The 19,128-nt window shown below is 45.1% G+C and overlaps 1 protein-coding gene across 1 annotated transcript in view; it reads left to right on the plus strand.

The window, feature by feature from the left end:
* Positions 1-19,128, plus strand: part of LOC141107346 (uncharacterized) — a 103,025-nt gene that overhangs the window by 22,932 nt on the left and 60,965 nt on the right. The window contains exon 5 of the mRNA XM_073598034.1: positions 1,856-2,547. Coding sequence (XP_073454135.1) covers positions 1,856-2,547 — 692 coding nt within the window. The remainder of the gene's footprint in view (positions 1-1,855; positions 2,548-19,128) is intronic.

The raw sequence follows: 19,128 nt of genomic DNA on the forward strand, positions 1-19,128 counted from the left end.
GTCACTGGGTACACTGGAGTCACTGGGTGCACTGGAGTCACTGGGTGCACTGGAGTCACTGGGAGCACTGGAGTCACTGGGTATACTGGAGTCACTGGGTACACTGGAGTCACTGGGAGCACTGGAGTCTCTGGGAGCACTGGAGTCACTGGGTGTACTGGAGTCACTGGGTACACTGGAGTCACTGGGAGCACTGGAGTCACTGGGTATACTGGAGTCACTGGGTGCACTGGAGTCACTGGGTATACTGGAGTTACTGGGTGCACTGGAGTCACTGGGTACACTGGAATCACTGGATGCACTGGAGTCACTGGGTGCACTGGAGTCACTGGGTACACTGGAGTCACAGGGTACACTCGGAGCACTGGAGTCACTGGGTACACTGGAGACACTGTGTACACTCTGTGCACTGGAGTCACTGGGAGCGCTGGAGTCACTGGGTACACTGGAGTCACTGGGTGCCCTGGAGTCACTGGGTACACTGGAGTCACTGGGAGCACTGGAGTCACTGGGAGCACTGGAGTCACTGGGTATACTGGAGTCACTGGGAGCACTGGAGTCACTGGGAGCACTGGAGTCACTGGGAGCAATGGAGTCACTGGGTACACTGGAGTCACTGGGAGCACTGGAGTCACTGGGTATACTGGAGTCACTGGGTGCACTGGAGTCACTGGGTATACTGGAGTTACTGGGTGCACTGGAGTCACTGGGTACACTGGAATCACTGGATGCACTGGAGTCACTGGGTGCACTGGAGTCACTGGGTACACTGGAGTCACAGGGTACACTCGGTGCACTGGAGTCACTGGGTACACTGGAGACACTGTGTACACTCTGTGCACTGGAGTCACTGGGAGCGCTGGAGTCACTGGGTACACTGGAGTCACTGGGTGCCCTGGAGTCACTGGGTACACTGGAGTCACTGGGAGCACGGGAGTCACTGGAAGCACTGGAGTCACTAGGTGCACTGGAGTCACTGGGAGCACTGGAATCACTGGGTGCCCTGGAGTCACTGGGAGCACTGGAGTCATTGGGAGCACTGGAGTCACTGGGAGCACTGGAATCACTGGGAGCACTGGAATCACTGGGTGCCCTGGAATCACTGGGTGCACTGGAGTCACTGGGTACACTGGAGTCACTGGGAGCACTGGAGTCACTGGAGTCACTGGGAGCACTGGAGTCACTGGGAGCACTGGAGTCACTGGGTACACTGGAGTCACTGGGAGCACTGGATTCACTGGGAGCAATGGAGTCACTGGGAGCAATGGAGTCACAGTGTAAAATGGAGTCACTGGGTACACTGGAGTCACTGGGTGCACTGGAGTTACTGGGTGCACTGGAGTCACTGGGTACACTGGAATCACTGGGTACACTCGGTGCACTGGAGTCACTGGGTACACTGGAGTCCCTGGGTGAAATGGACTTACTGGGTGCACTGGAGTCACTGGGTAAACTGGACTCACTGGGTGCACTGGAGTCACTGGGTACACTGGAGTCACTGGTTACACTCTGTGCACTGGAGTCACTGGGAGCACTGGAGTCACTGGGTACACTGGAGTCACTGGGTGCACTGGAGTCACTGGGTCACTGGAGTCACTGGATACATTGGAGTCACTGGGAGCCCCCTCGAGACACTGGAGTCACTGGGAGCACTGGAGTCACTGGGTACACTGGAGTCACTGGGAGCACTGGAGTCACTGGGAGTACTGGAGTCACTGGGTACACTGGAGTCACTGGGTACACTGGAGTCACTGGGTGCACTGGAGTCACTAGGAGCACTGGAGCCACTGGGTACACTGGAGTCACTGGGAGCACTGGAGTCACTGGGAGCACTGGAGTCACTGGGTACACTGGAGTCACTGGGTGCACTGGAGTCACTGGGTGCACTGGAGTCACTGGGAGCACTGGAGTCACTGGGTATACTGGAGTCACTGGGTACACTGGAGTCACTGGGAGCACTGGAGTCTCTGGGAGCACTGGAGTCACTGGGTGTACTGGAGTCACTGGGTACACTGGAGTCACTGGGAGCACTGGAGTCACTGGGAGCACTGGAATCACTGGGTGCACTGGAGTCACTCGGTACACTGGAGTCACTGGGAGCACTGGAGTCACTGGAGTCACTGGGAGCACTGGAGTCACTGGGAGCACTGGAGTCACTGGGTATACTGGAGTCACTGGGAGCAGTGGAGTCACTGGGAGCACTGGAGTCACTGGGAGCAATGGAGTCACTGGGTATACTGGAGTCACTGAGAACACTGGAGTCACTGGGTACACTCGGTGCACTGGAGTCACTGGGTACACTGGAGTCACTGGGTACACTCGGTGCACTGGAGTCACTGGGAGCACTGGAATCACTGGGTGCACTGGAGTCACTGGGTACACTGGAGTCACTGGGAGCACTGGAGTCATTGGGAGCACTGGAATAACTGGGTGCACTGGAGTCACTGGGTACACTGGAGTCACTGGGTGCACTGGAGTCACTGGAGTCACTGGGAGCACTGGAGTCACTGGGTACACTGGAGTCACTGGGAGCACTGGAGTCACTGGGTACACGGGAGTCACTGGGTGCACTGGAGTCACTGGGAGCACTGGAGTCACTGGGAGCACTGGAGTCATTGGGTACACTGGAGTCACTGTTTATACTGGAGTCACTGGAGTCACTGGTACACTGGAGTCACTGGTACACTGGAGTCACTGGTACACTGGAGTCACTGGGAGCACTGGAGTCACTGGGAGCACTGGAGTCACTGAGTACACTGGAGTCACTGGGAGCACTGGTGTCACTGGGTACACTGGAGTCACTGGGAGCACTGGAGTCACTGAGTACACTGGTGTCACTGGGAGCACTGGAGTCACTGGGAGCACTGGAGTCACTGGGTGCACTGGAGTCACTGTTTATACTGGAGTCACTGGAGTCACTGGTACACTGGAGTCACTGGTACACTGGAGTCACTGGGAGCACTGGAGTCACTGGGTACACTGGAGTCACTGGGAGCTCTGGAGTCACTGAGTACACTGGTGTCACTGGGAGCACTGGAGTCACTGGGAGCACTGGAGTCACTGGGTGCACTGGAGTCACTGTTTATACTGGAGTCACTGGAGTCACTGGTACACTGGAGTCACTGGTACACTGGAGTCACTGGGAGCACTGGAGTCACTGGGTACACTGGAGTCACTGGGAGCACTGGAGTCACTGAGTACACTGGTGTCACTGGGAGCACTGGAGTCACTGGGAGCACTGGAGTCACTGGGTGCACTGGAGTCACTGTTTATACTGGAGTCACTGGAGTCACTGGTACACTGGAGTCACTGGTACACTGGAGTCACTGGGAGCACTGGAGTCACTGGGTACACTGGAGTCACTGGGAGCACTGGAGTCACTGAGTACACTGGTGTCACTGGGAGCACTGGAGTCACTGGGAGCACTGGAGTCACTGGGTGCACTGGAGTCACTGTTTATACTGGAGTCACTGGAGTCACTGGTACACTGGAGTCACTGGTACACTGGAGTCACTGGGAGCACTGGAGTCACTGGGTACACTGGAGTCACTGGGAGCACTGGAGTCACTGAGTACACTGGTGTCACTGGGAGCACTGGAGTCACTGGGAGCACTGGAGTCACTGAGTACACTGGTGTCACTGGGAGCACTGGAGTCACTGGGAGCACTGGAGTCACTGGGTGCACTGGAGTCACTGTTTATACTGGAGTCACTGGAGTCACTGGTACACTGGAGTCACTGGTACACTGGAGTCACTGGTACACTGGAGTCACTGGGTGCACTGGAGTCACTGGGAGCACTGGAGTCACTGGGAGCACTGGAGTCACTGGGTGCACTGGAGTCACTGGGTACACTGGAGTCACTGGGTACACTGGAGTCACTGCATTACTTTTTATGTGTTTCCTTGCGTTGGGCAGGCCATTTATTTCTATACATGACACGTGTGAACGCAGAAACCCCTCCCCCCTCATGCGCTCAGACACACCTTCTCGTGTAAATGAGGTGAAGTGATGCTGACTTCAGTCATCCAATCGTGTTCGAGTAAGCATCCTGCTTTTCTCATGTTTCCTTGCACCTGATTGGCTGTGCTTTGCGTTGAATTGTTACTTTGTTTCACCTCCTTCTCTAAAAGCCCTTTCACACTGGGGGGGAGGGACCTCTGCCGCCCCTCCTCTGCCGCCCCTCCTCCACTGCCCCTGCCCATTGAAATCAATGGGCAGCGCCGTCGAACCTCTGGCATAGCACCACTTTGTGGTGCTTTGCGGGCGGTTTTAACCCTTTTTCTCCCGCTAATGGCCGAAAACCTGCACAAAAACTAACGCCCCCAATGCCCCAGTCTGAAAGTAGCTTAAGATAAAAATTCCCTCCAACCGGTACAAAGTCTCACATTTGGTATTATTCTGGTCAAAGATTTTTATCATACATGAGAAAATGACAAAATCCAGAACCAGATATATCTGATTCTGAGCGATCAATTATTCCTGGTTCAATAAAATCGATAAAAAAAAAGATATTTTAAGACACGAGCTCACTGTGGTGTGGGCGGTTATAGCCAGAAATTGTCAGAAAGCAACAGACCCCTCAATGACAGAATGGGTGTGCGAGACGGGGGATGTGCGATCCCTACTCCCCCTCTGGGTCCCCGCCCCCTCTGGGTCCCTCCCCCTCCTCTGGGTCCCTCCCCCCTCTGGGTCCCTGCCTCCCTCCGGGTCCCTCCCCCTCTTCTGGGTCCCTCCCTCTCCTCTGGGTCCCTCCCTCTCCTCTGGGTCCCTCCCCCTCCTCTGGGACCCTCCCCCGCATCTGGGTCCCCCCTCCTCTGGGTCCCTCTCCCCTCTGGGTCCCCGCCTCCCTCTGGGTCCCTCCCCCTCTGGGTCCCTCCCCTCCTCTGGGTCCCCGCCCCCTCTGGGTCCCCTCCCCTCCTCTGGGTCCCCGCCCCCCTCTGGGTCCCTCATCCTCTGGGTCCCTCCTCTCCTCTGGGTCCCTCCCCCTCCTCTGGGTCCCTCCCCTCCTCTGGGTCCCCACCTCCCTCTGGATCCCTCCCCTCCTCTTGGTCCCTGCCCCCTCTAGGTCCCTCCCCTCCTCTGGGTCCCTCCCCTCCTCTTGGTCCCTGCCCCCTCTGGGTCCCTCCCCCGCTCTGGGTCCCTCCCCTCCTCTGGGTCCCCCCCTCTGGGTCCCTCCTCCCTCGTCTGGGTCCCCGCCCCCTCTGGGTCCCTCCCCTCCTCTGGGTCCCTCCCCTCCTCTGGGTCCCCGCCCCCTCTGGGTCCCCTCCCCTCCTCTGGGTCCCCGCCCCCTCTGGGTCCCTCCCCTCCTCTGGGTCCCTCCCCCCTCCTCTGGGTCCCTGCCCCCTCTGGGTCCCTCCCCTCCTCTGGGTCCCCCCTCCTTTGGGTCCCCCCCTCTGGATCCCTCCCCCCTCCTCTGGGTTCCTCCCCCCTCCTCTGGGTCCCTCCCCTTCCTCTGGGTTCCTCCCCTCCTCTGGGTCCCTTCCCCTCCTCTGGGTTCCCGCCCCCTCTGGGTCCCTCCCCTCCTCTGGGTCCCTCCCCCTCCTCTGGGTCCCTCCCCTCCTCTGGGTCCCTCCCCCCTCTGTGTCCTTGCCCCCTCTGGCTCCCTCCTCCTCCTCTGGGTCCTTGCCCCCTTTTGCTCCCTCCCCCTCCTCTGGGTCCCTCCCCCTCCTCTGGCTTCCTCCCCCCTCCTCTGGGTCCCTCCCCCTCCTCTGGGTCCCCGCCCCCTCTGGGTCCCTCCCCTTCTCTGGGTCCCTCCCCCCTCCTCTGGCTCCCTCCCCCTCCTCTGGGTCCCTCCCCCCTCCTCTGGGTCCCCGCCCCCTCTGGGTCCCTCCCCTCTTCTGGGTCCCCCCTCCTCTGGGTCCCCCCTCTGGATCCCTCCCCCCTCCTCTGGGTCCCCGCCCCTCCTGGGTCCCTTCCCTCCTCTGGGTCCCTCCCCCTCCTCTGGGTCCCCGCTCCCTCTGGCTCCCTTCCCCTCCTCCGGGTCCCTCCCCCCTCCTCTGGCTCCCTCCCCCTCCTCTGGGTCCCTCCCCCCTCCTCTGGCTCCCTCCCCCTGCTCTGGGTCCCTGCCCCCTCTGGGTCCCTCCCCCTCCTCTGTGTCCCCGCCCCCTCTGGGTCCCTCACCTCCTCTGGGTCCCTCCCCCCTCCTCTGGGTCTCTTCCCCTCCTCTGGGTCCCCACCCCCTCTGGGTCCCTCCCCTCCTCTGGGTCCCCGCCCCCTCTTGGTCCCTCCCCTCTTCTGGGTCCCTCCCCACTCCTCTGGGTCCCCGCCCCCTCTGGGTCCCTCCCCCCTCCTCTGGGTCCCTCCCCTCTCATGTGTAATATAAGTTGGGTCTGTTTGTCTTTTGAATGTCGATCTCGGTGTGTGAAGGACATTTGATATAATATTATTCGATCAATACTTGGAATATGGATATAAAATTTATACACAATGGATATCCTATTTATAGATGGGCGGGGCGATCGAAGTTTTATGGATACTTTGAGGAATCCATTTTTTTTGGATGAGGATTTTTCTGAAACCTGCAAAGAACTTTAACATTTATTAATGATAAGAAATCACCGAATGTCGGATCTGGGGGGGAGGGGGGGAAATATTTTATTATATAGAATCATTCCTTTTTCTCCATTTTTTTAAATGTATTTTGTTTAAATGAAAAATGTATAAAATAAATAAAAATTCCCTCAAAATACAAAGTAAATTTCCCTTCACCGCAATACAATGAAGTGATCCCCTCCCCCGCCGTACAGCAATTCCAGATGTCCCAATTATTTCATCATCAGATCCTCAATTATTACAAATCCAACGCAAATTAATTCCGCACCAGATGGGAGCGTCCGCCGGGGGCTCGCCGTATTCTCACCACTCCGTGATTTATACTGCGCTGTGCGATCCGTGAGAATGGCGATCATCCCTCATTGTCCCGCTTCATGACCCGAAACCGCGAGATTTAGGAACCAAAACTCCAGAATTATTACTGAGAATATAGAAAGTCCAACCCGTGTGTGATTATATATCACTATTACATTATATATCTCTGTATGTTGTGTGATTATATGTCATATTACATTATATATCTCTGTATGTTGTGTGATTATATGTCATATTACATTATATATCTCTGTATGTTGTGTGATTATATATCATATTACATTATATATCTCTGTATGTTGTGTGATTATATGTCATATTACATTATATATCCTGTATGTTGTGTGATTATATGTCATATTACATTATATATCCCTGTATGTTGTGTGATTATATGTCATATTACATTATATATCTCTGTATGTTGTGTGATTATATGTCATATTACATTATATATCTCTGTATGTTGTGTGATTATATGTCATATTACATTATATATCCTGTATGTTGTGTGATTATATGTCATATTACATTATATATCTCTGTATGTTGTGTGATTATATGTCATATTACATTATATATCTCTGTATGTTGTGTGATTATATGTCATATTACATTATATATCCTGTATGTTGTGTGATTATATGTCATATTACATTATATATCCCTGTATGTTGTGTGATTATATGTCATATTACATTATATATCTCTGTATGTTGTGTGATTATATGTCATATTACATTATATATCTCTGTATGTTGTGTGATTATATATCACTATTACATTATATATCTCTGTATGTTGTGTGATTATATATCACTATTACATTATATATCTCTGTATGTTGTGTGATTATATGTCATATTACATTATATATCTCTGTATGTTGTGTGATTATATATCACTATTACATTATATATCTCTGTATGTTGTGTGATTATATGTCATATTACATTATATATCCTGTATGTTGTGTGATTATATGTCATATTACATTATATATCTCTGTATGTTGTGTGATTATATGTCATATTACATTATATATCTCTGTATGTTGTGTGATTATATGTCATATTACATTATATATCTCTGTATGTTGTGTGATTATATGTCATATTACATTATATATCTCTGTATGTTGTGTGATTATATGTCAGTATTACATTATATATCTCTGTATGTTGTGTGATTATATGTCATATTACATTATATATCTCTGTATGTTGTGTGATTATATGTCATATTACATTATATATCTCTGTATGTTGTGTGATTATATGTCAGTATTACATTATATATCTCTGTATGTTGTGTGATTATATGTCATATTACATTATATATCTCTGTATGTTGTGTGATTATATGTCATATTACATTATATATCCTGTATGTTGTGTGATTATATGTCATATTATATTATATATCTCTGTATGTTGTGTGATTATATGTCATATTACATTATATATCTCTGTATGTTGTGTGATTATATGTCATATTACATTATATATCTCTGTATGTTGTGTGATTATATGTCATATTACATTATATATCCTGTATGTTGTGTGATTATATGTCATATTACATTATATATCTCTGTATGTTGTGTGATTATATGTCATATTACATTATATATCTCTGTATGTTGTGTGATTATATGTCATATTACATTATATATCTCTGTATGTTGTGTGATTATATGTCATATTACATTATATATCTCTGTATGTTGTGTGATTATATGTCATATTACATTATATATCTCTGTATGTTGTGTGATTATATGTCATATTACATTATATATCTCTGTATGTTGTGTGATTATATGTCATATTACATTATATATCTCTGTATGTTGTGTGATTATATGTCATATTACATTATATATCTCTGTATGTTGTGTGATTATATGTCATATTACATTATATATCTCTGTATGTTGTGTGATTATATGTCATATTACATTATATATCCTGTATGTTGTGTGATTATATGTCATATTACATTATATATCTCTGTATGTTGTGTGATTATATGTCATATTACATTATATATCTCTGTATGTTGTGTGATTATATGTCAGTATTACATTATATATCCTGTATGTTGTGTGATTATATGTCATATTACATTATATATCCCTGTATGTTGTGTGATTATATGTCATATTACATTATATATCCTGTATGTTGTGTGATTATATGTCATATTACATTATATATCTCTGTATGTTGTGTGATTATATGTCATATTACATTATATATCTCTGTATGTTGTGTGATTATATGTCATATTACATTATATATCCTGTATGTTGTGTGATTATATGTCATATTACATTATATATCTCTGTATGTTGTGTGATTATATGTCATATTACATTATATATCTCTGTATGTTGTGTGATTATATGTCATATTACATTATATATCTCTGTATGTTGTGTGATTATATGTCATATTACATTATATATCTCTGTATGTTGTGTGATTATATGTCATATTACATTATATATCTCTGTATGTTGTGTGATTATATGTCATATTACATTATATATCTCTGTATGTTGTGTGATTATATGTCAGTATTACATTATATATCCTGTATGTTGTGTGATTATATGTCATATTACATTGTATATCCTGTATGTTGTATGATTATATGTCATATTACATTATATATCTCTGTATGTTGTGTGATTATATGTCATATTACATTATATATCTCTGTATGTTGTGTGATTATATGTCATATTACATTATATATCTCTGTATGTTGTGTGATTATATGTCATATTACATTGTATATCTCTGTATGTTGTGTGATTATATGTCAGTATTACATTATATATCCTGTATGTTGTGTGATTATATGTCATATTACATTATATATCCCTGTATGTTGTGTGATTATATGTCATATTACATTATATATCCTGTATGTTGTGTGATTATATGTCATATTACATTATATATCTCTGTATGTTGTGTGATTATATGTCATATTACATTATATATCTCTGTATGTTGTGTGATTATATGTCATATTACATTATATATCTCTGTATGTTGTGTGATTATATGTCATATTACATTATATATCTCTGTATGTTGTGTGATTATATGTCATATTACATTATATATCTCTGTATGTTGTGTGATTATATGTCATATTACATTATATATCCTGTATGTTGTGTGATTATATGTCATATTACATTATATATCTCTGTATGTTGTGTGATTATATGTCATATTACATTATATATCTCTGTATGTTGTGTGATTATATGTCATATTACATTATATATCCTGTATGTTGTGTGATTATATGTCATATTACATTATATATCCTGTATGTTGTGTGATTATATGTCATATTACATTATATATCTCTGTATGTTGTGTGATTATATGTCATATTACATTATATATCTCTGTATGTTGTGTGATTATATGTCATATTACATTATATATCTCTGTATGTTGTGTGATTATATGTCAGTATTACATTATATATCCTGTATGTTGTGTGATTATATGTCATATTACATTGTATATCCTGTATGTTGTGTGATTATATGTCATATTACATTATATATCCTGTATGTTGTGTGATTATATGTCATATTACATTATATATCTCTGTATGTTGTGTGATTATATGTCATATTACATTATATATCTCTGTATGTTGTGTGATTATATGTCATATTACATTATATATCCCTGTATGTTGTGTGATTATATGTCATATTACATTATATATCTCTGTATGTTGTGTGATTATATGTCATATTACATTATATATCTCTGTATGTTGTGTGATTATATATCACTATTACATTATATATCTCTGTATGTTGTGTGATTATATGTCATATTACATTATATATCCTGTATGTTATGTGATTATATGTCATATTACATTATATATCCTGTATGTTGTGTGATTATATGTCATATTACATTATATATCTCTGTATGTTGTGTGATTATATGTCATATTACATTATATATCTCTGTATGTTGTGTGATTATATGTCATATTACATTATATATCTCTGTATGTTGTGTGATTATATGTCATATTACATTATATATCTCTGTATGTTGTGTGATTATATGTCATATTACATTATATATCCCTGTATATTGTGGTCATTCATGTGATTATCTAATAGTTTCTTGAAGCTATCAATGCTCCCCGCTGAGACCACCACCTGTGGAAGGGAATTCCACATCCTTACCGCTCTTACAGTAAAGAACCCTCTACATAGTTTAAGGTTAAACCTCTTTTCTTCTAATTATAATGAGTGGCCACGAGTCTTATTAAACTCTCTTCTGCGAAAAAGTTTTATCCCTATTGTGGGGTCACCAGTCCGGTATTTGTATATTGTGGGGTCACCAGTCCGGTATTTGTATATTGTGGGGTCACCAGTCCGGTATTTGTATATTGTGGGGTCACCAGTCCGGTATTTGTATATTGTGGGGTCACCAGTCCGGTATTTGTATATTGTGGGGTCACCAGTCCGGTATTTATATATTGTGGGGTCACCAGTCCGGTATTTCTATATTGTGGGGTCACCAGTCCGGTATTTCTATATTGTGGGGTCACCAGTCCGGTATTTATATATTGTGGGGTCACCAGTCCGGTATTTATATATTGTGGGGTCACCAGTCCGGTATTTGTATATTGTGGGGTTACCAGTCCGGTATTTGTATATTGTGGGGTCACCAGTCCGGTATTTGTATATTGTGGGGTCACCAGTCCAGTATTTATATATTGTGGGGTCACCAGTCCGGTATTTGTATATTGTGGGGTCACCAGTCCGGTATTTGTATATTGTGGGTCACCAGTCCGGTATTTATATATTGTGGGGTCTCCAGTCCGGTATTTATATATTGTGGGGTCACCAGTCCGGTATTTGTATATTGTGGGGTCACCAATCCGGTATTTGTATATTGTGGGGTCACCAGTCTGGGATCAGACTCCTCCCCTTCTGCTATGACACAGGATAAGGGTTGGGAGAGATCAGTCAGGAGGAAAGACAAGGTGATGCCCCTTGTCGCAGAACACGGGCTGCTGTGATTGGGCCACAGATAGGCTGAGGGACCTCTCACCCCCAGCTTCCCACCACAAGACCTCTGTGCCCCGCCTACTCTACATTTATACCCCTCCTCCACCTTAGACATTGCGTTCTTACCATCCCACACTGCATGCTGGACCTCAACAATATCCGGCAGAAGAACTCTTAAAGGACCTCCACTCCTCCCTCTTTTCCCATTCCATTCATTTAGCGGTTAGTCTCGGACTAGCATGGCCACCTCTGACTAGAGGGAGGGGCTTTGTAGTCCTGAAATTTATATGTAATCAGTGGGAGGGGTTTTGTAGTACTCCATGTAGTAGTGATTCCTGTTGATTGTAGAGCGATCGTTCAATAAAACATTTTTGGGGTAAATTGTTTCCACATCTCCTTCTATTTTTCGGCACATGGGGGGAGGGGGGGATTTGGCGCGGCGTCCTTCTTTCTCCGACATTCCGGATTGGAAGTGATTGAACAGATTGCAGAGAATTCGATCTCCAGGAACGTTTTTCTTCCATTCTCCCGTTTTATGGATTCTCTGCAGATATTCCAGAATATAAAAATGTCCCGAGATCCTCCCACTTAAAGGAACACTCCACCCAAAACCCAACCGCTCAGCACTTCCACTATTCCTCCTCAATCAGTCCTCAGGAAGGATGTACTGGAAATGGAGCGACTACAAAGAAGGGCAACAAAGCTAATAAAGGGTCTGGAGGATCTTAGTTATGAGGAAAGGTTGTGAGCTCTGAACTTATTCTCTCTGGAGAAGAGACGCTTGAGAGGGGATATGATTTCATTATATAAATACCGGACTGGTGACCCCACAATATATAAATACCGGACTGGTGACCCCACAATATATAAATACCGGACTGGTGACCCCACAATATACAAATACCGGACTGGTGACCCCACAATATACAAATACTGGACTGGTGACCCCACAATATACAAATACCGGACTGGTGACCCCACAATATACAAATACCGGACTGGTGACCCCACAATATACAAATACCGGACTGGTGACCCCACAATATATAAATACCGGACTGGTGACCCCACAATATACAAATACCGGACTGGTGACCACACAATATATAAATACCGGACTGGTGACCCCACAATATATAAATACCGGACTGGTGACCCCACAATATACAAATACCGGACTGGTGACCCCACAATATACAAATACTGGACTGGTGACCCCACAATATACAAATACCGGACTGGTGACCCCACAATATACAAATACCGGACTGGTGACCCCACAATATATAAATACCGCACTGGTGACCCCACAATATATAAATACCGGACTGGTGACCCCACAATATACAAATACCGGACTGGTGACCCCACAATATACAAATACCGGACTGGTGACTGTACAATATATAAATACCGGACTGGTGACCCCGCAATATATAAATACCGGACTGGTGACCCCACAATATATAAATACCGGACTGGTGACCCCACAATATATAAATACCGGACTGGTGACCCCACAATATACAAATACCGGACTGGTGACCCCACAATATACAAATACCGGACTGGTGACCCCACAATATATAAATACCGGACTGGTGACCCCACAATATATAAATACCGGACTGGTGACCCCACAATATATAAATACTGGACTGGTGACCCCACAATATACAAATACCGGACTGGTGACCCCACAATATACAAATACCGGACTGGTGACCCCACAATATATAAATACCGGACTGGTGACCCCACAATATACAAATACCGGACTGGTGACCCCACAATATATAAATACCGGACTGGTGACCCCACAATATACAAATACCGGACTGGTGACCCCACAATATACAAATACCGGACTGGTGACCCCACAATATATAAATACCGGACTGGTGACCCCACAATATATAAATACCGGACTGGTGACCCCACAATATACAAATACCGGACTGGTGACCCCACAATATACAAATACCGGACTGGTGACTGTACAATATACAAATACCGGACTGGTGACCCCGCAATATATAAATACCGGACTGGTGACCCCACAATATATAAATACCGGACTGGTGACCCCACAATATATAAATACCGGACTGGTGACCCCACAATATACAAATACCGGACTGGTGACCCCACAATATATAAATACCGGACTGGTGACCCCACAATATATAAATACCGGACTGGTGACCCCACAATATACAAATACCGGACTGGTGACCCCACAATATATAAATACCGGACTGGTGACCCCACAATATATAAATTCCGGACTGGTGACCCCACAATATACAAATACTGGACTGGTGACCCCACAATATACAAATACCGGACTGGTGACCCCACAATATATAAATACCGGACTGGTGACCCCACAATATATAAATACCGGACTGGTGACCCCACAATATATAAATTCCGGACTGGTGACCCCACAATATACAAATACCGGACTGGTGACCCCACAATATATAAATACTGGACTGGTGACCCCACAATATACAAATACCGGACTGGTGACCGTACAATATATAAATACCGGACTGGTGACCCCACAATATACAAATACCGGACTGGTGACCCCACAATATATAAATACCGGACTGGTGACCCCACAATATATAAATACCGGACTGGTGACCCCACAATATATAAATACCGGACTGGTGACCCCCCAATATATAATTATACCGGACTGGTGACCCCACAATATATAAATACCGGACTGGTGACCCCACAATATATAAATACCGGACTGGTGACCCCACAATATATAAATACCGGACTGATGACCCCACAATATATAAATACCGGACTGGTGACCCCACAATATACAAATACCGGACTGGTGACCCCACAATATATAAATACCGGACTGGTGACCCCACAATATATAAATACCGGACTGGTGACCCCACAATATACAAATACCGGACTGGTGACCACACAATATAAAAATACCGGACTGGTGACCCCACAATATATAAATACTGGACTGGTGACCCCACAATATACAAATACCGGACTGGTGACCCCACAATATATAAATACCGGACTGGTGACCCCACAATATATAAATACTGGACTGGTGACCCCACAATATACAAATACCGGACTGGTGACCCCACAATATATAAATACCTGACTGGTGACCCCACAATATACAAATACCGGACTGGTGACCCCACAATATACAAATACCGGACTGGTGACCCCACAATATATAAATACCAGACTGGTGACCCCACAATATACAAATACCGGACTGGTGACCCCGCAATATATAAATACCGGACTGGTGACCCCACAATATATAAATACCGGACTGGTGACCCCACAATATACAAATACCGGACTGGTGACCCCACAATATATAAATACCTGACTGGTGACCCCACAATATACAAATACCGGACTGGTGACCCCACAATATACAAATACCGGACTGGTGACCCCACAATATACAAATACCGGACTGGTGACCCCACAATATATAAATACCAGACTGGTGACCCCACAATATACAAATACCGGACTGGTGACCCCACAATATATAAATACCTGACTGGTGACCTCCACAATATACAAATACCGGACTGGTGACCCCACAATATACAAATACCGGACTGGTGACCCCACAATATACAAATACCGGACTGGTGACCCCACAATATATAAATACCAGACTGGTGACCCCACAATATATAAATACCGGACTGGTGACTCCACAATATATAAATACCGGACTGGTGACCCCACAATATATAAATACCGGACTGGTGACCCCACAATATATAAATACTGGACTGGTGACCCCACAATATATAAATACCGGACTGGAGACCCCACAATATACAAATACCGGACTGGTGACCCCACAATATATAAATACCGGACTGATGACCCCACAATATACAAATACCGGACTGGTGACCCCACAATATATAAATACCGGACTGGTGACCCCACAATATACAAATACCGGACTGGTGACCCCACAATATACAAATACCGGACTGGTGACCCCACAATATATAAATACCGGACTGGTGACCCCACAATATATAAATACCGGACTGGTGACCCCCCAATATATAAATACCGGACTGGTGACCCCCCAATATATAAATACCGGACTGGTGATCCCCAATATATAATTATACCGGACTGGTGACCCCACAATATATAAATACCGGACTGGTGACCCCACAATATACAAATACCGGACTGGTGACCCCACAATATATAAATACCGGACTGGTGACCCCACAATATACAAATACCGGACTGGTGACCCCACAATATATAAATACCGGACTGGTGACCCCACAATATACAAATACCGGACTGGTGACCCCACAATATACAAATACCGGACTGGTGACCCCACAATATATAAATACTGGACTGGTGACCCCACAATATATAAATACCGGACTGGTGACTCCACAATATATAAATTCCGGACTGGTGACCCCACAATATATAAATACCGGACTGGTGACCCCACAATATACAAATACCGGACTGGTGACCCCACAATATATAAATACCGGACTGGTGACCCCACAATATACAAATACCGGACTGGTGACCCCACAATATATAAATACCGGACTGGTGACCCCACAATATATAAATACCGGACTGGTGACCCCACAATATATAAATACCGGACTGGTGACCCCACAATATACAAATACCGGACTGGTGACCCCACAATATATAAATACCGGACTGGTGACCTCACAATATATAAATACCGGACTGGTGACCCCACAATATATAAATACTGGACTGGTGACCCCACAATATATAAATACCGGACTGGTGACCTCACAATATACAAATACCGGACTGGTGACCCCACAATATACAAATACCGGACTGGTGACCCCACAATATATAAATACCGGACTGGTGACCCCACAATATACAAATACCGGACTGGTGACCCCACAATATACAAATACCGGACTGGTGACCCCACAATATATAAATACCGGACTGGTGACCCCACAATATATAAATACCGGACTGGTGACCCCACAATATATAAATACTGGACTGGTGATCCCAAAATATACAAATACCGGACTGGTGACCCCACAATATATAAATACCTGACTGGTGACCCCACAATATACAAATACCGGACTGGTGACCCCACAATATACAAATACCGGACTGGTGACCCCACAATATATAAATACCGGACTGGTGACCCCACAATATATAAATACTGGACTGGTGATCCCAAAATATACAAATACCGGACTGGTGACCCCACAATATATAAATACCTGACTGGTGACCCCACAATATATAAATACTGGACTGGTGACCCCACAATATATAAATACCGGACTGGAGACCCCACAATATACAAATACCGGACTGGTGACCCCACAATATATAAATACCGGACTGATGACCCCACAATATACAAATACCGGACTGGTGACCCCACAATATACAAATACCGGACTGGTGACCCCACAATATATAAATACCGGACTGGTGACCCCACAATATATAAATACCGGACTGGTGACCCCACAATATATAAATACCGGACTGGTGACCCCCCAATATATAAATACCGGACTGGTGACCCCACAATATATAAATACCGGACTGGTGACCCCACAATATATAAATACCGGACTGGTGACCCCCCAATATATAATTATACCGGACTGGTGACCCCACAATATATAAATACCGGACTGGTGACCCCACAATATACAAATACCGGACTGGTGACCCCACAATATATAAATACCGGACTGGTGACCCCACAATATACAAATACCAGACTGGTGACCCCACAATATATAAATACCGGACTGGTGACCCCACAATATACAAATACCGGACTGGTGACCCCACAATATATAAATACCGGATTGGTGACCCCACAATATACAAATACCGGACTGGTGACCCCACAATATATAAATACCTGACTGGTGACCCCACAATATACAAATACCGGACTGGTGACCCCACAATATACAAATACCGGACTGGTGACCCCACAATATACAAATACCGGACTGGTGACCGTACAATATATAAATACTGGACTGGTAACCCCACAATATACAAATACCGGACTGGTGACCCCCCAATATATAAATACTGGACTGGTGACCCCACAATATATAAATACCGGACTGGTGACCCCACAATATACAAATACCGGACTGGTGACCCCACAATATATAAATACCCGACTGGTGACCCCACAATATATAAATACCGGACTGGTGACCCCACAATATATAAATTCCGGACTGGTGACCCCACAATATACAAATACCGGACTGGTGACCCCACAATATACAAATACCGGACTGGTGACCCCACAATATATAAATACCGGACTGGTGACCCCACAATATATAAATACCGGACTGGTGACCCCACAATATATAAATACCGGACTGGTGACCCCACAATATATAAATTCCGGACTGGTGACCCCACAATATACAAATACCGGACTGGTGACCCCACAATATATAAATACCGGACTGGTGACCCCACAATATACAAATACCGGACTGGTGACCGTACAATATATAAATACTGGACTGGTGACCCCACAATATACAAATACCGGACTGGTGACCCCACAATATATAAATACCGGACTGGTGACCCCACAATATATAAATACCGGACTGGTGACCCCCCAATATATAATTATACCGGACTGGTGACCCCACAATATATAAATACCGGACTGGTGACCCCACAATATATAAATACCGGACTGGTGACCCCACAATATACAAATACCGGACTGGTGACCCCACAATATACAAATACCGGACTGGTGACCCCACAATATACAAATACCGGACTGGTGACCCCACAATATATAAATACCGGACTGGTGACCCCACAATATACAAATACCGGACTGGTGACCCCACAATATATAAATACCGGACTGGTGACCCCACAATATATAAATACCGGACTGGTGACCCCACAATATATAAATACCGGACTGGTGACCCCACAATATATAAATACTGGACTGGTGACCCCACAATATACAAATACCGGACTGGTGACCCCACAATATATAAATACCTGACTGGTGACCCCACAATATACAAATACCGGACTGGTGACCCCACAATATACAAATACC

Source organism: Aquarana catesbeiana, linkage group LG09 (genome assembly GCF_042186555.1).
Source record: "Aquarana catesbeiana isolate 2022-GZ linkage group LG09, ASM4218655v1, whole genome shotgun sequence".
Lineage (NCBI taxonomy): Eukaryota > Metazoa > Chordata > Amphibia > Anura > Ranidae > Aquarana > Aquarana catesbeiana.